At 37.3% G+C, this 23,075-nt stretch overlaps 1 protein-coding gene across 2 annotated transcripts in view; it reads right to left on the bottom strand.

The window, feature by feature from the left end:
* The window catches only part of LOC100017608 (ceruloplasmin-like), a 48,314-nt gene that overhangs the window by 12,371 nt on the left and 12,868 nt on the right, over nucleotides 1-23,075 (bottom strand). For both annotated transcript variants that reach the window (XR_008914261.1, XM_001371081.4), the window contains exons 6-14: nucleotides 20,211-20,379; nucleotides 15,123-15,262; nucleotides 12,736-12,876; nucleotides 12,133-12,344; nucleotides 10,337-10,487; nucleotides 9,307-9,519; nucleotides 6,387-6,594; nucleotides 4,319-4,461; nucleotides 2,803-2,931 (exon numbers count right to left, since the gene is read on the bottom strand). Coding sequence is in view for 1 of the 2 variants with exons in the window: in XM_001371081.4 (XP_001371118.3) it covers nucleotides 2,803-2,931; nucleotides 4,319-4,461; nucleotides 6,387-6,594; nucleotides 9,307-9,519; nucleotides 10,337-10,487; nucleotides 12,133-12,344; nucleotides 12,736-12,876; nucleotides 15,123-15,262; nucleotides 20,211-20,379 (1,506 nt within the window). In the remaining variant the exon portion in view is untranslated. The remainder of the gene's footprint in view (nucleotides 1-2,802; nucleotides 2,932-4,318; nucleotides 4,462-6,386; nucleotides 6,595-9,306; nucleotides 9,520-10,336; nucleotides 10,488-12,132; nucleotides 12,345-12,735; nucleotides 12,877-15,122; nucleotides 15,263-20,210; nucleotides 20,380-23,075) is intronic.

Raw genomic sequence — 23,075 nt, 5'->3', positions numbered from 1 at the left:
TAGCAATAACAACAGTAATAAAAACCATATGGTTATATCAATAGATGCAGAAATAGCCTTGACAAAATACAACACTCATTCCTATTAAAAAAAACAATGCAAAGTACAGGTATAAATCAATTTTTTTTCTCAAAATGATACAAAGTATCTAAACCCATCAATAAGTATTATCCATAATGGGCAGAAGCTAGAAGCCTTCCTAGTAAGATCAGAAGTGAAACAAGGATGCCCATTACCAAAAATATCATTCAGCATAGTATTAGAAATGCTAGAAATAGCAAGAAGAGAAGAAAAAGAAATTGAATGAGTCACAGTGGCTAAGAGGGAGTAAAACTGTCTCTGCTTGTAGAGGACATGATAGTATATTGGAAAATCCTAGAGATTTAATTAAAAAGTTGTTGAAACTATCAATAATTTTAGCAAAGTAGTAGAATATAAAACAAAACCACATAAGTCATCAGTATTTTTATATATTACTGACAAAGTGCTTCAAGAAGAGATAGAAAAAAATACTCCATCTAAAACAACCACTGATAGAATAAAATATCTGGGAGTGTGCCTGCCAAAACAAATCCAGAAACTACATGAAACTAATTATTATTATTATTATTATTATTATTATTATTATTATTATTATTATTATTATTATTATTTTAAAAACCCTTACCTTCCATCTTGGAGTCAATACTGTGTATTGGCTCCAAGGCAGAAGAGTGGTAAGGGCTAGGCAATGGGGGTCAAATGACTTGCCCAGGGTCAAACAGCTAGGAAGTGGCTGAGGCCAGATTTGAACCTAGGACCTCTCATCTCTAGGCCTGGCTCTCAATTCACTGAGCTACCCAGCTGCCCCCCATGAAACTAATTATATAACACTTTTTGTACAAATAAAGTCAGACCTAACTATTTGGAGAAATATTAATTGTTCAAGGATAGGCAGAATCAATATTATGAAAATGACAATCCTATCTAAACTACTTATTCAATGCCATCCCAATTAAATTACTAAAAAATTATTGTATTGAGTTTAAAAAATAATACCAAAATTCATTTGGAAGGATAAAAGATCAAGAATATCAAAAGAATTGAATTATAAAAAACATAAAGGAAAGAGAACTGTACCCAATTTTAAATTGTATTAGAAAGTAATACTTATCAAAACCATATGGACTGGCTAAGAAATAGAAAGGTAGATCAATGGAACAGATCAAATATAAAACAAACAGCACTAAAAGATTGTAGTAATCTTGTATTTGACAGAATCATAGATCTAGGCTTTTGGATTTAGAAATCACTATTTGGTAAAAAAATTGCTGAGATAGCTAGAAGCTATTTTGGCAGAAGCTAGGTATAGACCAATATTTTACACCCTTTACTGAGAGAAGATCAAAATGGTTATATTATCTTGACATAAAAGGAGACGTAAGTACACTAGAACAAGGAACATACTACCTATCACATTTATGGATAGGAAAGGAATTTATAAATGAACATGAGATAAAGATCATTGTGAAATGTAAAATGGATAATATTAAGTACAATAAATTGAAATTTTTGTACAAATAAAACAAATGCTACCAAAATTAGAAGGAAAAGGTAAAAGTGGAAAAAAAATTTTTCTTAGTCTCTCAGACATAGGTCTTATATCCAAAATATATAGAAAACTTTGTCAAATTTAAGAATAAGAACCACCCCCAATTGATAAATGGGCAAAAAATATGAACAGAAAATTTTCAGATAAAGAAATGAAAGCCATATTTTGGTATATGAAAAATCCTCTAAATCACTGTTGATTAGAGAAATGTAAACCAAAACAATTCTGAGCTATCACCTCATACCCATCAGGCTGGTTAAAATGACAAAAAGGCAAAATGACAAATGTTGGAGAGGATGTGGAAAAATAGGGACACAGAGCTGGTGGAGCTGTAAACCAATCGATTTTGGAGAGTAATTTAGAATTATACCCAAAGAGTTAGAAAATTGTGTATATCCTTTGACCCTGCTTGGTCTGTTTCCCAAGGAGATCAGGGAAAGAGGAAAAGAACCCATATGTTCCAACATATTTAGAACAGTTTTCTTTGTGGTGGCAAAGAATTGGAAATTGAAGGGATGCCCGTAAATTGTGGAATATGATTGTGACGGAGTATTACTGCACCATAAGAAACAATGAACAGGCTAATTTAAAAGAAAACTTGGAAAGAGTTACATAAGATAATGAACATGAAATGAATGGAACCAGGTGAACATTATACAAAGCCTCAGAATTAATGTTGGAAGAATAAACTTTGAATGATATTTCCAGAAAGTCAAACACAAAAGTGAAACAGGAAAGATTTAATTTATATGAAAATATTGGTCTCCCTGAGGATATATTCTGTGATGCGGGGAGAGAATATTGGGGCTGGGACACTGGTGGATGGGATTTATTATGTGGCTATGAAGAAATGTAAGCTAAATATCTAGGACATTTGTGTTTTCATTTTTGTACAATCTTCTTTTCTTTGTATGTGAAAATGCTTATTTTGTTTTGTTTTGTAAAATCTGGAATAAACAATTACAAGATAAGTAGAAACTCTGGCAGATTCTCACAATTTGGAAAGGTTCAAGAACTTGGCTTGTGGATGGACCACACTAGCTATATTAGAGAAGCCCATCAATAAGGGAAGCAAAGGTCCATAGAGACCATCTAATAAATCAGAGTGGGTTTATGATTTACTTTTGTTAGAGCACAGAAGAAATGACAATGCCCTTAAGCATTGAAGAAAGACTTCTTATCCTAGATTACTTTTCTCCCCAAGCAGTTACCTGGTTTTGTTGGAGTTACAGTGGAATTATGGGTTTTTACTCCATGACTCTGTATAGAATAAAGTCTGCTGGCCATGTTTTTAAAGATGATTTTTATTTTTTGTCCAACATTTGCTTGAATTATTGGACCTACAGGGAGGAATCAGAGAGATGCATTCATGTTATCTCACTTAAAATACAAGTGTTAAGTCATCTACCCTCCCAAACATAAGATAGTGATTGTTGTCAGTTATCTTTTTGTTTAACTGTAGCACCTTTGAGTACCACAAGCCTCCCCACCACCCCTCACAAAATGAACTGTCAAAAAAATCTACAGCAGAACTATAAGCAAATTTCTTCTTGCTGCTTTTCTTAATATGCATTAAAAGTCTGCTTGGAATTATGTTCTCTGGCTGATGAGTAGAAGGGGGCACACATTGGTAGGGGTTCCTGAGCCATGGTTTTGTACCAGTGTGGAACCACAGAGAACCTTGGATCTGGAATAGCCTTGTCAGGGGCACCTACTACAAGAAGCTTTTGGGGGGATAGTACCCCTGGTTTCAGCTCCCCACATAAAATTTTATTTTGCAAAGTAGGGAGATTCAGGATGAGAAGGCTGGGGAGTTTGGGTAAGAATTGTAAGTCTACCCAAATGAGTGCAGCAAACAAGGGGCTCAGTGTTGGCTTATAAAGCCTGGTTTTAAGTTGCTTTCAAGACTTTGGTAACCTAGATACCAGAATGCCATCGTCATAACAATGGCCTCTGTAAGAACCATTTGGTACATCAGATTACAGCATTCCTGGGAGTTTAAAAACTGAGCTAGCTCTTTTCTTTCTTAATGAACGGAATAAAAACCAAAAAAGAAAAAACAAAACAAAAACAAAAAACAAATAATGAACTAATAAAAAAAGCAAGGGACCAAGGAATAGAGGAAAAGAGGAACATTTTTTTTCACCTTTCTCTTCTGTCAAAAATATAATAAACTGAAACAATTGCTACTTAACAGAATTCTCATCACAGCACAGTCAGGATGACTAAGCAGGAGAAACTAGTGTCCGTAGTGATCCAATATGCTTTAACAAATAGTGTATGGGGCAGCTAGGTGACTCAGTGGATAGAGAGCCAGGCCCAGAGATCAGAGGTCCTAGTTCAAATCTGGTCAGACACTTCTTAGATATGTGATCCTGGGCAAGTCGTTTCTCTCATTGCCTAGCCCTTACTGCTCTTCTATCTTGGAACCAATGCTTAATATTAATTCTATAGAAAACAGTCAGATAGTTTCAAACAGTATTTTGTCCCCAAAAGCCTGAGCTGGTAAACTACACTGGAACTGAATTATAAAGTTGTCTTCAGGGTGTTTCTATATTGTGGCAACATCTACAGTAAGCATCTGGCTCATTGGACAATGTTCGTTCTTGACTGTCTAGATTGGTTTGGGGCTTTTCTGCAAAAGAATCACTTCTGGAGTCTAAGAAAAGGAAGAAAAATCTGACATAGGTCTTACAGAGTGACCAGCCAAATCGCACAATTGAGTACCTAGTAAATCCAGATGTTTGTCCTTTTCTGTTCTTGGTTTTTGAGTCTTGAAGTCTTTGCCAGTGAACTCACGGAAAACAACTTTCTTGTATAATGAACCAAGATACCAATCAGTTGGTTTATCCAAATATAGATTTGAGTTACTGAAAAACATGCCACATACACACATACAAACTTAAAGGTTAGTTCATTTCACCATTTAAAATGGGCAAGGTGCTCAAATTAAAGCTTTCATAAAAATAACAGTATTTATTTGTTTATATAGAGATTAAAAACATTATCTTAGGGAGTGTGTCCCCCCCCCCCCGTAGTCCTATATTTAATTTGGAAGAAAATATTGGGCTTCTTTAGCTTTTATTGTGAAATGTGTTTTCAGAATAGATCAATTAGATCTTCTCCTGTGTATATGGGGAAGATCTTTCCTCTACTCTCCTGGCCTCTGCCTTTTAGAATCCCCAACTTGATTCAAAGCACTGCTATTGAGCCACCTCATACATAAAAGGACAAAGATCTCTAGTCTTTTAGTGGAATTTACTTTTGTGAGGCATAGAGCCTTAGAAAGGATTTGAGTTGTGGTTTTAATGTAAAGGACTTGACTCAGTATGTAATGAGTTCTCTCTTGTCTGTAAAAGTCTGTAAATACAGATTAGAGTCCTTTACATGAAAAAAACCCTCAAATCTTCACTAAGTCTAAGTCTCTATGCCTCATGACAGTAAAATATACCTCTCTGTGGTTATTAGCATTCTTCTTCTTTAGATTATGTCTATTACTTTGTATATACTTTGTATTTACTTGTCTGCATCTATATAATTTTCTCCAGTGGAATGTAAGCTTCTTGAAGGCAGAGATTATTTTATGTTTCTTTTTGTTTCCTTAGCTTTAGAACCACACCCAGTACATAGATGGTTGCATATCATATCCCATTGCTCATCCTTTGTTGAAGAGGACCACTGACACCAAAGGGGATGTCTTGTCTTGCTCAAGAATTGGATTTAAGTGAGGCAGAATTGCACAAAGTCATCTGTCTCCCTTTCTCTTCCAGAGTCATCAGAATCCAGTGGCAAGACAAAAAAGGCAAGACAACTGGCAATGTTGCAGGATGTGGAAGACTGACCAAGCTCTAAGTGCTCCACAGTACCTGCTTCTGCTGCCTTTGTGGCCATTGGAACAAGTTGTTCTCATCTGAACGTTCTGCCAGGGAAAGTCTCCACATGCTTAGGGTAGAAGCCCCCTAAGTCACTGATGGTCCTGAAGCTTCTCAGTTATCTTCAACCTGGTTTAGCCCATCTGCGGAGATGGTTTTCCCAGTATTCAGCCACTGAACATGCTACAGCTTCTTAGAGTCACAAATGAGAACTGGGTGATAGATAGACTCCCAAGATGGATGAGCAGCCCTGAAAGGGGCTTGGTGATAGTCCTCCCTGAACACCCCGCACACCCCAGTAGGTGGTTGTAGAGCAAGACTGAAGCAAGAGGCTTTAAGTAGAAAGTGAATGAAAGACATCAAGTGATGGGAGGAAGAGAATGAATATTGTCAGATAAGAATCAAAAACTGTGGCAGAAGTGAAAGCCCTTATACCAAGAAGGATGATAGTTCATATAATCATTAAACAGTGGGAGAGAAGAGAAAGGTGGGTAAAGACAAAGACATTCAGAGAGAGGGGGCTGGAGAGAGAAAGGAAGGGGTGAGGGAAGACAGAGAGAGAGAGAGAGAGAGAGGGAGAGTGAAGGTGAGACAGACAGACAGACAGACAGAGAGTAGAGAGAGAGAGAGAGAAAGGGAGGGAGGGAGAGAGAGAGAGAGAGATCTATAATCAAATCTCATGGAGATTTTAAATCAAAGAGAGAAGTTTATATTGAATCGAGATAAATGTAGTTTCCTCTGGAATTAAATTCGAGGAAAAGGACTATTTTAGTTTAGTCTTTGTGCCCCCAGGGACTAGCATAGTGCTTCATAAGTGTTTGTTGGATCGAATAGACACACACAAACATGTATTGTGTCGGTACCTGAAAGGAAGAAGGAAAATATAGTAGGATGCATTTGCTGCCCTCCTCCCTCCCTCTTACTTGTTTCCTTGTAAACTGTGCAGTTCCTTTTCCCACTTCCTGCTGGGCGAATAATCCCATTCAACTTCCACAGCAGCAATGTAGTAGACCTTCTGCTCTGAATAGATTGGGCTGGCCTTGAAAGTGTTGTTACACTGTTTCACTCGGTATTTGTGTTTCAACCCTCTTGTGTAATGGTCAGTTGTTACACAAACAACATCGAATTCCCCTAGGAAGGCGAGGAAGCAAGACGTTATTGGGAAGGCTTTCTGACTGATGAATTAGTTAGACTTCCCCTCAAAGACGAACCTAGTCAAGTGACATAAACACAATGCCAGTACCAGAAACTGCAGGCTCTTAGAGGGCAGGAGTTCGGGGGTTTTGCCTTCCCATCTCTAGCACCTGACCCTGGGCCTCATTCATATGCATCCACCTTTGTGGATGCTGGTTGAATCGAATATATAAAAATATAATGAGGCAACAAGTCCTTCATACAAAAAAAATTCCAACTCAAATCCTTCCTAATTCTAAGTCTCACTAAAAGGCAAGAGATCTTTGTTCTTTGCTGTATTTTTTTCTTTTCACTTAGTCTAAGGGCTTTATAGATATCATGAGTTTACATACATTGTGCACTGACAACGTTTTTCATTCTATCCTTTAAGAGACCTTGTGTTGGCATAATTCAACAAAAGGTTTTGATTTTATAAGAGAGTCAAAGGATTTGGAGAAATTAAAAGGGAGATCTAGAAAAGGGATTTGTACAGAATAGATGAAGAAAAAGAATGGAGAAAGGGGGGCATGGCTAGGTTTTGTGAGTCATGAAAGAGTGAAGAAAATCTGACAAGGAGCAGGGATTCCTACAGCCGGAAATTTACTGAGGCAAGAGAAGCAAAGTTTAATTTGGAGAGTGTAATGAGTGCAGTAGAGAAAAAAGGAAACAAGGAAGAGAAAAGATAGAGATTAGGAGGCTCCAGGGGGCAAAAAAAAATAATAAAACAAGATCACAGATTTGGAGTTGGAAGAGACGTTGACAGCCCTCTTGTCATCACACTCTTGTGTGATGTCCCTGTAAGGTTCTGTGACTTGCTCACAGGTAGTGACTGAGAGGGGATGTGAACCCTTCCATGGCTTTTCCCACTATTCCACACTGCTCTCCTAGATAAAGTTTTCTTGATTTTCTAAACTCTCTCATTTTACATAATCTCAGCCTATAGCCATAGGATGCCAAGTGACTCTCATAAAGGGAAAAAACAATCAATCAGTAGAGCTATTTGGCACTATATATGAGCCTAATCTAATTCAACTGAATGTAGCTATTAGTGATATCTTTTGGAGTTTTTTATCAGTTCCATTTCTAGATACATCCCTGTGCTCTCCTCAACCTCCACTCACTAGAGAACCATCCCTTGTAAGAATTAATAGAAAAGAGAAAAAAAAAGCAGTTTTACAAAGCTAGCACTTCAGCCAAGTGTGACAATATTTGTATTATTCCATATCCATAGACTCCCATGTCTGAAAAGAAGGGAAGGGGGTACAATTTCTCCTCTTTTCTTTGGGTTCACATTTGTTCATTATAATATATCACCTGTTACTTTTTTTCCTATTACAGAATTCACACAAATGGCTAATTTGTGTAGACACACCCATGATGATTTTCTATTGCCCATTCTCCATCTCTTAGTTGAAATTAACTTAGACCTGCAATCATGGTTCTACTCCTAAGAGGTCAGGGGATGGGCAATGCTGTGTTTACAAGTGGAATATTATTTTATAAATTTTTTAATCCTTACTTTTTTGTGTTAGAATAAATACTAAGTCAGGCAAAAGAGCAGTAAGGACTAGGCAATTAGGGTTAAGTGACTTGTTCAGGATCCCACAGCTAGATTTGGCCAGATTTCCCTGCCAGTCTGGCTCTCTATTCACTGTGCCATCTATCTGCCCCTGTTTTATAAACTTATAAATTTTTTAAAATGTCACAGATATTAGGATGAAAAAGAACTGCATCTCTAGTTACATGGTGGTGTATTAGAAAAGCAATATTTGATAAATGGGCACAAACAACTTCAAAGTTTATCTCTATTTACCTCTTGACTCCTATTTATTGTTGGATTTTGTCTTGCCAAAGGGTGATGGGAAGATGAAGGAACATAGGTGAGAAATGAGGATTGGAAATCAAAGGAAAACAATTGCTAGGGAATTAGAGGCAAACTCAGAAGTATATAGAAGAAAGGAAAGAAATGATCATTTAAAATGTTTCAGAATTGTTTAATTTCAAAAAGTATGGAAGCATGGGAGAACATGGATAAAACTAGAATGCCAAGAGGGTGATGGGAAAATAAAGGAATATAGATTTGTTCTTTTTTGTACCACACTGCTTCCTCATAGTACCACTGGAGTATATGAATATGGAGACCCTGAGGAGGAAGAGAAGCATCACAGGAACCCCAGAAAATTGTGCAGGCTTATGCAAAATATTACACAAATTAACCCATAGAGGCAGAATATGAGTACAATGGGATGATCTTACAAGCCCTATTTGTGTCTTTTAGATATTGCTCACTGTAAAAATATTCCCCCTTGGTGACCACCTCAATGACTTTGAGCAAGTCTTTGGACCTTCTGGGATCTCCTTTATAAAATGAGGTAATTGGATAATAGGGCTGCCAAAGTCTCTTTCAGCTCTAAATCCATGATCTTGTTTTTTGTTTTTTGTTTTTTGTTTTTTTGCTGGAGCCTCCTGAAAATAATTGTGCATTTTCGATATCTATTTCTTCCCTCTCTTGCCTCCTTTTTTAACCTCATGTACTGACTATCCCCTCCAATTTAAAATCCATTTCTTTTGCCTCAATACATGTCAAGCTATAAAAATTTCTGATCCTGTAGAAGGTACTTCCTACTAACTACATGAGAAGAATCTCAGAATAAAAGATTTAATATTCACCTAGAGAATCTGCTGTCATCGAGAGAGTGTGAGAAATTTGTGGAAACACATTTACAGTGTCTTTCCTCGATTCTAATGAGACAAATGTGTGTCCTGAAAAATATATCCCATGAACATCTGTTTCTGACCCTATACTCAGGACATGCCACGAAATCTTGTCACCTAGACACATATCGAGTCCTGGTAGATTTCCGAATGTATATCCGTTAATGGCTGAAAGAAAGTTAAGGGAAAGGAAAGTGTATTAATTATTGTTCTTTTGACTCATACTTCATGATTTCTTTGGGATGGAGTCTCTCTCTGTCAGCACATATCACAACCCCTCTACAACTCAATAGCTATCTTACAATAGTCAACCTTGGCCAGAAATTTTATCGCATCACCTTGTGGTTCTCGTATGTGATGCAGGTGAACAAACTTGATGCTACTTAGTTGATTTAGAACCAAAAGGAACCTTAGAGGTTATTTAGTCAAATTTCTCATTTACCAAAAAGCAGATATTTATTGACAGAAGTAGGATTTCAGTCCAGGTTTTCTCCCGAGCTAGTCCTTTTTCTTCTAGTAGAAAAATAGCTAGACTGATCTTGGGGTGACAGAAAGACATTTTGTCAGTGCTTTGGTACCCCAGAGAGATGGGTTAGGGGACAGAGGGCTACCCTCAGACCATTAAGACCTGAGTTCAAGTTTCACCTCAACACACACTGGCTGTATTACTCTAGATAAGTTGCCTAACTTCCTAAAGCCTCAGGCCACTTTTGAAGACTATATATTACAGAGAAAAGATTACTTTCTTTGGTAAAGAGAGTGTTCTCTCTTTGGATGTCCCCATACCATTGAAATCCCAGGTCTATCCCTACCCCAGAGCCTAGCTTATTCCATAGTGGGTGCTTATAAATGATCACTAGATTTAATTAGATCATTAAAGTGTCTCTAACCCAATCCCTAAAAATATTGAAGTATATACTGCAGAGAAAATGACATCTATTCACTATTTCATTTAGTTATCCAGTGCAATAAAGCTCTCCCTTACAGTACATCAGGTTAGATTGTCTGAAGCCTGGATCATTCTTATCCACTTGGCTGGGATTTCCTGCAAATTTTCTAATATTTTCATTCAAGAACAGGCTGTCATTTTCATCAAATACTGTGGATAGCAGGTAAAATTCCTTGTTTACGCTTTTCTGTGGATGAAAGAAGAAAAGTAACCATGAAGCAAGAAAGATCTTCCCAGTGTACCTACCTCCTCTTCAGATGGACAAATCAAAGGTCAGGGTAATCTTGAAAAGGGGACTTTGATGTTCCTGAAAAAACCTGACTGCCTGACTTCTCACTGAATAGGCATTGGATTAAAAAATGAATGGAGCAGATCTTTGAAGTGAAATAAAAAATAGGGATCATTAGATGTAGAACTAGGGTTGAAAGGGCATCCCCTTAAAGGATGTGATCCTTGATCTCTAAAGGCAAAGCTTTCATTAATTCCCTGGAGGGCATTTTTCTGAGTTGAATTACCATAAGCCTCATGGAAATGCCACTTCTAGTTTAACTCCTTGGCTTTATGTTTCTTCTTATTCCCCTCACTGTTGGAAATGGAACACAAAGGGAGCTCAAATGATCTGTGTAGGGAATTCCCAGGGACTGAACACCTTCCAACATTGCAAATAGCAACCTCTTTGTGACTTAATAGATGAGCTTTAGAGAATTGTTTGAAGGATGTGGAGGTTAATAATATCTAAAGAAGATCATATCCAAATTGCTAGTTGCATCACCTAAGGAGGGGAACATTTTCTTTAAGGTTTCATTGATCCAAAAATACAAGAGGTCTAGGAAACACCAAACTCCCCACAGATTTCTCAGAGTAATGGCACACCATCTGTTCAACTTGCATCCCACAGTACCTTTCATGGCACCAAAAAATATGTTTTGGTGATGACAGTTATGGTTCTTATGAGAAAGATGCTATTGATTAAAAGGGAATGTGACATAATGGGTAGAGTTCTGGCTTCAGAATCAAGAAGACCTCAATTCAATCCTACCTCTTCTAGGTACTAACTGTGTGATCTTGGGGAAGTCTTTTACCCTTTGTTTGCCTCAGTTTCCTCAAATGTAAAATGGGAAGAATAACACCTACCTCCCAGAATTGTTGTGGGACCCAAATGAGATAATGTTTATAAAGTGCTTAGCATATTGCTTTGCCATACAGTAGTTAGTATATAAATTCTAGCTACTATTTTTGAAAAGTTCTCAGATCATCTATTCTCATTTCTCCTTTGACTCTGTCCCCTGAATCTCTGTATAGATAGATGGATAGACAGATAAACAGGCAGACAGATAGATGGAGAGAATGAAGAGAGAGAGAGAGAGAGAGAGAGAGAGAGAGAGAGAGAGAGAGAGAGAGAGAGAGATAGGTAGGTAGATAGGATTGATGAATGAATGGATGGATGGATAGATAAAGAGAGATAGATGATAGAGATTGATTGACTGACTGATTGATAGAGAAATTGACTGATTGATTTTACCCACAATCACACTGACATTTTTTTTACACTGACATTTTTTAAAATGAAAACTCTTGATTTTAAGACTAGCTCTCCATCCATTATGCCACACTACTTTTTCTTGATTACTAATCCTTTAAAATATTTCATATCTTAACATTTTAAACTTTGGATAAACTATTGCATCTTGAAATATTTTATGAAGTTATAAAAATGAGATTTTGAACATGTTCACATTTTAGATAGGTCAAGAGTTCTTTGGTCAGACCTTCATTCATATGGTCAGAATGAACACATATGCTTTTTTGTTTTTCTGTCCATATTGCCTTACCTGTCTACCATCTTTGCGAAGAGTTCCTTTCCTACACACTTTCATAGGCCCTACCAACCCACTGGTGACTTCTCTAACAAAGTCCACACCAGAATAGTACATGTAGGTTAAGCAGTCTGGATCAGAAGAAGTAGGACCCACAGTCTCTGGAGCAGTCCATTCATAGGTAAACTTTTTCCCAGGCTCTATACTTGAAGAAGGTGGAGGTGTACCTGGGAAGAAATAAAAAAAGAGGAAGCCAGGAGCTACATGCAATCCAGGGTCATTAAAGAATTGAATGTAACATTTTAGGTAAAAATTCATTTTTTTTTTGCTTGAATTATATTAGAGTAGTGCATAGTAAGACCACAGGATCACTGAGGCAGAGCCATAAGGGACTTGGAAATTATCTAGTTCAAATCCATCATTTTACAGATGAAGAACACAAAGTCCAGAAAGGGGTGACTTTCGCAAGATCATAAAGGGATTAAGGGGCAGATCCAGGAATCAACCCCAGGTCTTCTCTCTCCAAGTCCAGTGTTCTTTATACTTAACTACTGATCTATTTTTGCCTGATCTATTGGATTGCTCAGTTCAAAAGACCTTTATCACGTGGCTGCTCACCTCCACTGAGTGTCATGTAGTTAGACCCTTCATTGCTCTTGGTGAACCTCACGCCGTGAGGCTGAATGCTCATGGAATGTCCACCTCTGTTGAGGAAAGTGACCTTGACTGTTTCTCCTACCTCTACAGCAATGACAGGACCTAGAGAGAAGCCAAAGCAAGTTCTCAATATACAATGCTTTTAAAATGTGAATGGGTCAGTTTTGTTCCTGAATTATTGAATTTGTGGAAAATCAAAGAAAAAAGCATTTATTAAGAATCTCTAAGGCATCAGGTACTAGTAATACAAGCTGTTGTTCAGTCATTTTTCAATCCTATCTGACTCTTCATGAACCCATTTAGGGTTTTCTCAGGTAAGATATGGTTTACCATTTTCTTCTCCAGATCATTTGACATATGAGGAAATAGGGTAAAGTGAGCTTGCCCAGGATTAAAGTATGTGGGGCCAGACATAAACTCAAGAAGATGAGTCTTCCTGAGTCCAGGATCAGCACTTGGTGCATCATGGCACCCTCTAGGTTCTCCAGGGACACAAATACAAAGAATGAAACAATTCCTGATCACGCATGGCTGACATTTCAGAGGTGACATTCAGAGGAGGAGACAAGGATGACACTCTGATTCTGAAATGGGCTCAGATAAGAATGGGTCAATGAGTGTTTACTGGGGGCAGTTGGGTAGCTCAGTGGACTGAGAGCCAGGTCTAGATATGGGAATCCTGGGTTCAAATCTGACCTCAGCCACTTCCCAGCTGTGTGACCCTGGGCAAGTCAATTAACTCCCATTGCCTAGCCCTTACCACTCTTCTGCCTTGGAGCCAATACACAGTATTGATTCCAAGATGGAAGATAAGGACTTAAAAAAAAAAGAGTGTTTTCTGTCTGAACAAGGGCAGAGGGATGAGATTTAAAAAGAGAAACAGTTCCTGCCTTCAAGGAACTTATGTTTTAATAAGGAAAGACAATAGGAATAGGGGTGGGGATAGTCCTGGTCAACAAAGAAAGGTTGGGACTATGGAGTCACACAAATGGTGAATGGATATATGTAATGTTCCTTGCCAGAAGCCATGACTCTGCTCATTTGATTACCATGACCAAAGCAAGAGGTATAAAATGGGGTGTCTGAGAAGATGAGGGAACCTGAGGATCTCCCAAAATCCCATTAGTCTCATTTGGAAGAAGTTAGAATCATAAGGCTACAGATTCAGATTTGGAATGGATCTTGGAGTCCATCTAGTCTAATGCTCTCAGTTTAAATATAAGGAAACGGAGACTTAAAGAAGTTATAAGACTTATCCAAGGTCACAAAGTGAGCAAATGGCAGAGGCAGGATTGGAATCCAGCTCTTTTGACTGCAAATCGAATGTCCTTTCCATTATTCTATGCTGCTTCTTTATTACTCTGATTATAACTCTTGGAATTTTTTAAGATTTGCATTGTTGGTTGAGACAAAGCTTCTAATTACTTATCTAGATACGTGGGTTGGTTATGTCATTGTGACTAAGTAGGATTTATATGTAATAGATATGTGAATCTATATGTATACCCATCAATATCAAGATACATGTATGTATATATCTGTCTATGTCAGTATCAACATATACATCTATGTATACCTGGCTATATCTAAATAAATATTGTATGTATGTGTGTGTGTGTATATATATATATGCATATATATATATATATAAATGTAGTGAAACCAGTTTGAATTAGCTCTTGAGAGCCAATTATTACATTTTCAGTTTGAGCATTTATAACTTGGAAATGAGCAAATGTTACAAATCAGGGCTTGGTTTATTATTTTGTTGATTGTAGACTTAAAAATGATAAAGAAAATGTCAATAATGCAGATTAAATTTAGCAGTGTGTCATGTAAACAATTTTTTTTCAATTTTGAGAGGCAATATGGCATAGTAGATAGACGAGTCTCAGAGTCAAGAACATGTGAATTCAAGACTTAATTCTGACAGATATTGGATGAGTGGCTCTGGGTAAGTCCCTTGGTTGCTTAGATTCCCAAACAACTCTGTAAAACTGTAAGTTGCCAAATAGTTGTCTATCTGTCTTTTTTTTTTAATCCCTTATCTTCTGTCTTAAAATCAATATTTAAGTTATCAGTTCCAAGGCAGATGAATGCTAAGGATGAGGCAATTGGGGTCAGGTGACTTGCCCTGGGTCACACAGCTAAAGCAAATCTGAGGCAAGATTTGAATCCAGGACCTCCCATTCCAGGCCTGGGTCTCTATCCACTGAACCACCTAGCTGCCCTTAATACTCTGTTTTGACAGAGGAAGTTTACTCAATAGAAATTCTTTACATCAGTGAAATTACATGTTTGTTCCATCTTACTTCCCCCTCCAAACCCTCAAAATCCCCCAATTTTACCCAAAAGTCCAAGATGCTCTTCTTCAGGGAGTCTTCTTTTCCGAGTTAGGAAGGTATCATCTGTATATTCTTTGTATAAATACTTTTGATAGGTTCCTCCAATCCTGCTGGGACCTCGAACAAAATAGGGCTCTGATTCACTGTGTGGAGACAGTGAAAAATTATAATTTCAAATTGAGGAATCAGGAAAAGGTCCAAGAAATGATGGTTTTCTATCCTAAATCCTTATAAATTTAGTCTTTGTTTGCAAATTATCCCAAATTTTCAGACACCAAGCCTAATTTCCCCAAATACTTAATCGATATTTATTTTTAATTCATTGTGTACAGAGATGCTACTGTATGAATTTAAAGGTGTTGTCAGTCTCCTCATCTATAAAATGAGGGAACTATACTACGTTATCTCTAAGATCTCTAAATGTTATACCATTCTCTGATTTTTTATGCTCCAGAGAACTTTAGTAATCTGAAAATTAAGGAATGAATAAATGAAAATCCATTTATTAAGCATTTATGGGCACAAATAGAAAAATGTATAAAGTCTCTGTTCTCAGGGAGTTCACATTCTGATTAAGAGAGATAAAAGAAAGTTTGCTTTCTAGGCTTGGAAGTCTTAAGGGTGCCATAGCAACGTGGCTGGAAAGGTCCAGTAGATCACATAATGGAACCTGGAATTTGGAGGTCATAGAAATAGGATGGATGGTAACTGGTGGTCTTCTGTCTCAGCAGAAGGAATCAAATTGGTGAATCCTATTTCATCCAAACTCTGTGAGTAATCAACATGGCTAACTGGGTTCCAGGCTGTCCAGGGTTAGGAAGGCAGTGAGGAGATGTCAGAAGAGGAAGAATGACCACAGTATTTGCAGGCCATCCAAAAAAAGAATAAATAAAACCTAGATCTGTATAGGTGAATAATTTTATCAACTAAAAGACCTTTGGGCTGATAGCAATGTGGGAACTTGGGATCCTGAGGAAAACAACTAGAAGAAGTATTAGAGAATATCTAGAAAAGGCTCCCACTCTACAGATGAGGAAATAGATCCTCAAAAAGGTGGAACCATTGGAATAGGGTCACACAGATCAGTTGGAGTAAGTGCCAAAGCTACTTTTATTCTGTGCAATTTTGACTTCCCAGGGTAGAGCCAAGATGGCAGAGTAGAGAAGCACTTGGCTGACCTCTCTAACATATACCTTCAAACAACTTTAAAATAATATCTCAAATCTAATTCTGGAGAGATAGAGCTAATGAGAGATCAGAGAGAAATACTCTTCTAGTCCAAGACAACACTGGATATTGGAAAGAGAGATCTGTGACACCCCAGGGCCCACATGGATGAGATTCCAGTCATGGGACTAAGTAGTGATTATAAAAGCAGCAACACCTTGGGGAGCTCTCAAACCAGAGATGATAAGAGGACCTGAAAGAACAGAAAGAAATTATAAGATACCCTATGCTAGCACTGGACATAGAAATAGATGTTGTTTGGCGATTCCATTGCCTATATACACTTCTGGATCATAGTTTAAGAGTGGAGAGGAACATTTTTGAACAAGAAGGCGAGGAAACCCTAAGTAACAGTTAGAGTTCCAGCCCTAAGGGACCAGGGACCATGAGGAATAGCATCATTTTCCTTCCCAAGGGAGGAGAGGCACTGAGAAAAGTATCAATTGAAATTCCAAGCGATCAGGAGATCTTCCTGGCTAAGGACCAGGGGGCAGATCATGAAAGCAATGACTCAGATCAAATCACCTTGGAAACACCAAAAATTTCAAGCCTCTGAACTAGTGCAGAAAATATCAGAAGCTTAAGACAGAGCTCCCTACCCCTGCTCCACACCAAGAACATATCCCAATGTTAAAACAAAGTTCCAAATCAAGAACTTGGATGAAAAATGAGCAAACAAAAAAAGAAACTGATGATAAAAGCTACTATGGCAAGAGGTAAGGTAACAACACAAACTCAGAAGACAATGAAGTCAAACCATCAACAAGCAAAAAAACTAAGAAAAAAAGTTAATTGGACACAAGTGTAATAAGAATTTCTGGAAGAGCAAAGAAATAATTTAAAAATCAAATAAGAGTGTTAAGTTAAAAATTGATAAAGAAGCAAAAAAGTAAAGGAAGAAAATTAAAAAAAAAACAATTAACAGTTTGGTAAAATAGGCACAAAAAATACTGAAGAAAACAACACCTATCCTATGTAATTAAATGAAGAATTAAGAACAAACACAGATGCTTATCTTAATCAATAAAAATTATAAGAAAAGACCATCAAAATGTATAATTCTAGTAATTTGCATTTTGTAATGATACCACAAGAAAGAGAGGAAAAAGACAGCTGGAACTCTCAGTTGTACCTATTATACTTACCCATATTTCACAATTACATATTTATATATCTATCCCTCTATCAAATTGTGGCCTCTTGCTCCATTTTATACCATGAGCTCACATTCAAGAGCAGGATGTGTGGCATGTTTATCTTTGTATCTCCCAATCCCTTTGCACGTCGTTTTATAGGCAGCAAATGCTTAATATATGGTATTTGAATTAAGTCAATTTTTATATTTGTATATACCTAGCTCTTCAGTTTTGAATTCAAGGATAAGATATAATTGATAGATATAGTTTATATTATTGAAATAATTGATAGATTTAATACTCTTTAATAAAGTTAGACTTAATCTTCACTACTTACACTGTCTCTGTGCATCGACTTTTCCACTTAAATCTCCTTCACGCACAAGTGGTTTTTTGCACACTCATCTACACCACAGATGAAAACGCACAAAGACAATCGTCATCCTTGGTTACTGAGAGACTACTACTACTTACACATTTTTAGTGTAAGAGGGAGATATCAATTCCATCCTCCCAACTCAGATCATGTAGCTGTAAGATATGGCCACACATGATGATGTAATGAAGCATTGAGTATCATGAGGTGCAAATACCTCTCTCATTGAGCCAGAGAAAGGCATGATGTGATTGATTGATCAAACAATTAGCCATGCTTATTTAGCCTTTAATTAGCTAAGCATTTGAGGAGTTCTAAGTCAGGAATCAGTAGTAATGAAGTATAACTCCTACAAGAAGGTGGAGAGAAGATGAGATTTCTCTCTCTCCTCACCCCCCTCTCTCTCTCTTCTTTTTTTTTCTCTCTCATTTTCTTACTCTTTGATTCTTACTCTCTCTCTGATTCTCTCTCTCTAATTCTCTGTCTCTCTGATTCTCTCTTTACCTCCTTCTCTGTCTGATTCTCTCTCTCCTCTCTGATTCTCTCCCTTTCTTCCTCTCTCCCTCACTCTCTGTCTCTCTCTCTCTTCTTTCTCTGTCTCTGTCTCTCTGTGTCTCTCTATCTCTCTCTCATTCTCTGTCTCTCTGATTCTTTCTTCTCAATCTGATTCCCCCCCCCTCCACCCACTGAGTCATTATGGAATATAGCAATGAATTGCCTAAAGGAGAAATCCCATGAAATAGTTTGAGAATTTGTTCAGTTCAAGGAAGTATAAGACACAATTGAAACTCTAGACTGATATGGATACAAAATGGCAGCCATTCAAAGGAGAAAGCCACTTGGAAGAAGGAGACACCTGGTGGAAAAAAGGAGCCAAAAGCCATAAGGAGAAACAGACTCATGAGAATTAATAACTTGTTTATCAAAGACATCACAGAACAAAGAGAATTGCCTGAAGCTTCTATAAAGAGAGAGAAGATTCCCATGCCCTATATTTAAGTAGTTATGAGTTACCAATTCCACGAATGTGCCTCACCACTATATATACATAGGCACCTCACCGCCATTATTCTTTGTTCTCACTTTTCCCATAGACACTACATTTTGGGGAGAGTACACTCTAGGTTTATGTTGGGTCATTGCTAGATCACCTTTGTAAAATGCTTTGCAAATCACAAAATATTAAATAAAAGATAATGATTATTATTATAATTCTTAATCATTATATCACAGAATCACAAAGTTGGAAGGAAGTTCAGAAGCCATTTAGGCCAACCTATGCCTATTCAGGGATCCTCTCTACAAAATACCCACAAGTGGTCATTCAGACGTTGCTTCCAGATCTCTAATGAGGGGACTTACCTACCTCCTGGGACAACCTGTTCCAATCTTGTATAGCTCTAAATTGACAGAAAGCTTTTTCTTACAGGGAATCAAAATCTGGCTTTCTCCCATTTCCACCCACAGGTCTTAATTCTGACCTTTCAAGCCAAGAATCATAAGACTAATTTCTAGTCCACAACAGATGTTCAAAGATGCAAACATAGATATCTCTCATGTAAAATTTAATTTTACTGCCTTTTTACTCTAGGATTTCCCTTAGCTCTTGGAGTCTTGTCATCCTAGAACATCCCTTCACCATGTTGGCCATGAAGTCTTTGTAGGGCCTCCATTTAGGAGCTGGATCTAGGCCTGCCATATTGATCTCCCTCCCAGCTATTCTTCTGAATCTCTGAATTTTGCTACCATGTCCTGGTAAGGGTGTCTTTCTTCTCACTCATTGCTTTCCATTGCCCTCTTATGTCTTGTCTTCTCTTTCACTAGAATGTAAACTACTTAAAGATAGAGCCTGTCTTGGGGGGGGGGGCTTGTATGCCCCCCCCCCAGTATTTAGCATAGTATCTGGAAAACAAACAAAACTTAATAAACACTTTTACCTGCCTCCTTGCTTGCCTTTTCTGCCAATTATTCCCATTCCCTTAAACTGATTTTTATATGGCATGTTCTCTGCCCCCCCACGCTAACCATTCTGATCTTCCATGTTGGTACATAGTATGATTTAGTCATATATATTTTTATGCATGGCAACAGCAGGATACTACAGATTTGACCCAACAGGCAGTACAGCAGAAAAATCATGTTTCTAAAATAGTATTAGGTATTTTTTTTTGGACTATTTCATTCATGTTGAGTTTACAATTTTTTAAAACCCCTGCTCTGATGCACACAAACTACTGTTTATCTATGCTCCTCTGCTATCTCATACTTAAGACGTTTTTGAGGATCATTAAATGTCCCTTTCCATTGTGCTTTCCCATTTTACCCTGAGTATTTTGAACAATGAGTCCTTACCTCCCAGGAGCCGTTAAGTTTTTCCCTGTAAAGATGTTAATGCCTGATGGACCGTAATTCCACAATTCTTCCTCCGCAGCAATGAAGTAGTGCCTAACTTTTGTCCCACTGACTTTATCGGTTGAGGGCTTTTTGCAGTCATTTATTTTGAAATAAGCCTGCATGCCAGCTGAAAAACAGAAGGTTCTGAGGGTTCATTTCATTCAAACAACACCAACAAAATTTTAACTTTCTCATTTTTGATCCTCTTTTTTTCTTTCTTTCAAAAAAACAACAAACCCTTACCTTCCATTTTAGAAATGATACTGAGTATTGGTTCCAAGAGTAGTAAGGGCTAGGAAATTGGGTTTAAGTGACTTGCCCAGGGTCACGCAGCTAGAAACTATCTGAGGCCAGATTTTAACCCAGGACCACTCTGTCTACAGGTCTGGATTTCTATCTACTGAGCCACCTAGATGCCCTCCTCTTTGCTTCTGAGAAATTTGGAGGACCAGTATTTTTGAAGGCTGAACATGGAAATGCATTGAAAGCAACTGATGTCTAACTTTTTTTCTCCCACCTATTGCCTCAGCAATTCCACTACTATGCATTATATATATATATATATATTCTCCAAGAAGATTACAACAGAAGCAAAAGCTTCATTTGCAGGAAAATATTCATAGCAACATTTTTGTGGTAGCAAAGAACTAGAAATTATAGTAATTTCTTTATTTAAGCAATTTTTCCCAAGTTGCAAATTTTCAGTGACATTATTTTTTTAAAAAGATGCACGATATTGTAACTGGAAGGGAGTTGGGGTTGGGGATGGGAGTCTGAGTTTTGACTCGATTCTACCATCTATTATATGACTTTGAGCAGGTTCCATAACCTTTTGAAGTTTTTATTTTCTCATCTACAAAAAATGAAATCATCTCAGAGGTCCTCTTCTGTTAAACGTTTCCATTTACTTAAATCAATTCTAATAGAGCACATTCCAAAGTTCTATAATTTTACTGTATATAAAATGACTATACATGGTTCTGAGAAGATGTTGGAGTGAGAAGTTATAAGGTAACTTGTCTCTATCAAAATCATAAAAAGGAAGAAATAAATTCTCAAATTAAGAACTTAAAAAAAAAACACTTAAAAATGAGCAAACAAAAGCTACCAAAGTAAAAAATGTGTACCCTGGGTTAAAAACTCCCCACTTCTATGGTGTGACTTGAGGTTCCATTTGCACAAAAGTATCACTGTCATGAGGTAGGAAATCTCAGAACAGAGAGGATTAAAAGAAGCTGGGGCAAACGATGCAAAAAAACAATGAAATGTAACATTGCAAAGGGTAGAAATTTTCAATATGTAGCAAAATGGATAAGTACAATGATGGAATTAAGTTAAGAAATTAAATATTACAATTAAAGTGTAATTATAAAATTATCTGCTACCAGGTAAAACACAAAATTGTAGAAGGTATTAATTAGAGTAGTTCCTAGTGTGGAGGAGAGAATTTGCAAGGCATGCATGCAAGACAGAAAGCTGAGGACAAAAGCTGTCAGTCAAAATGAAGATTCCATTTGGAATGTGACTGGGAGACAGTTGGAGTCAAGCCAAACTGGGCTTTTTGGTTTTTTGGGGGGTTTTTTTTGGCTTCTGGCTGATGGCTGAACCTGAAGGGTTGTTGGCTTTTGCTGGTTGGCTGATTTGAAAGAAGAAGAAGAAGAAAGATAGTTGTCCTCATATCTCCCTGACTGACTCTGTTTCACAAGAATGACTAGATTACTATTTCTCCCAATATCCTCCTAATCCTCATTTTAGAGAATAGGGAAACCCTATCCCTCTTACCTTATCCTCCATCCTTGTCCTGTCTTCCCCAAATAAACCCCTTGCTGAGAAAAGAAGATTAAGAACAATTTCATTGAAATCTCCTAGCTCACACTGAATGAAGAAAAGCAGGGAAGGGAAGATGAAAAGCTTCTGAAGAGAGAGAGGAAACCAGGAGGATATCAAGGGAGGAGGGTAGAAAAACTTGATCCACTAGTCATCTAATATACATCAATATACACCCTCAATTATCTATCTATTACACTAGGTTCATTCTGAGGAATTTAGTATAAGCTAAAGATTCTCTAGGACAATTATAGACTCATTTTCTGGTAAACATGTTAAATTGATGCAGGAATTCCCTAATCAACTGCTTTTAAATTTAAAGAAATGGATCAATAGGATAGATTACATTATAGAGAATTATGAACAAAAACATAAAATAGACTATATTTTGATAAAATGAAGATTTTAAAATTTGTGGAAAAGATTTCTTAATCAACATTATTATTGAGAATATTGGGTGGATTGAGAGTCAGACCCAGAGACAGGAGGTCCTGGGTTCAAATCTGGGCTCAGACACTTCCTAGCTGTGTGACCCTGGGCAAGTCACTTAACCCCCTTTGCCTAACCCTTATCACTCTTCTGCCTTGGAGTCAATATCCAGTACTAATTCTAAGACAGAAGGTAAGGGTTAAAAAAAAAAAAGAATATTGGACAACATAGTTGTTTATCCTTTCAAAGAGTCTCACTGACTTTGTGGGGTTATGGTTTGACTTGCTTGTGAATTGGATTGAAGTGAATCAGAGTTGCACAAACTCATCAACCTTACTCTCTCTTCCAAATTCATCAAAGTCTGGTGGCAAGACAAAAATCAAGGTGACTGGAGAGGGCCTAGGAAGCAGAATATGATGTTGGTATCTTGGATATCTGACCAAGCACTAGATACTCCACAATTCCTGCTTCTGTCACCTTAATGGCCATTGGAACAAATTGTTCTCTCATTTGCCCATTTTGCCTTCATGTGATTGGGGTAGTTTGAAACTTTCCAGTCACCTTCAA

The sequence above is a fragment of the Monodelphis domestica genome, chromosome 8, assembly GCF_027887165.1.
Source record: "Monodelphis domestica isolate mMonDom1 chromosome 8, mMonDom1.pri, whole genome shotgun sequence".
NCBI classification, from domain to species: Eukaryota; Metazoa; Chordata; class Mammalia; order Didelphimorphia; family Didelphidae; genus Monodelphis; species Monodelphis domestica.
This window is presented reverse-complemented; position numbering and strand designations above follow the sequence as displayed.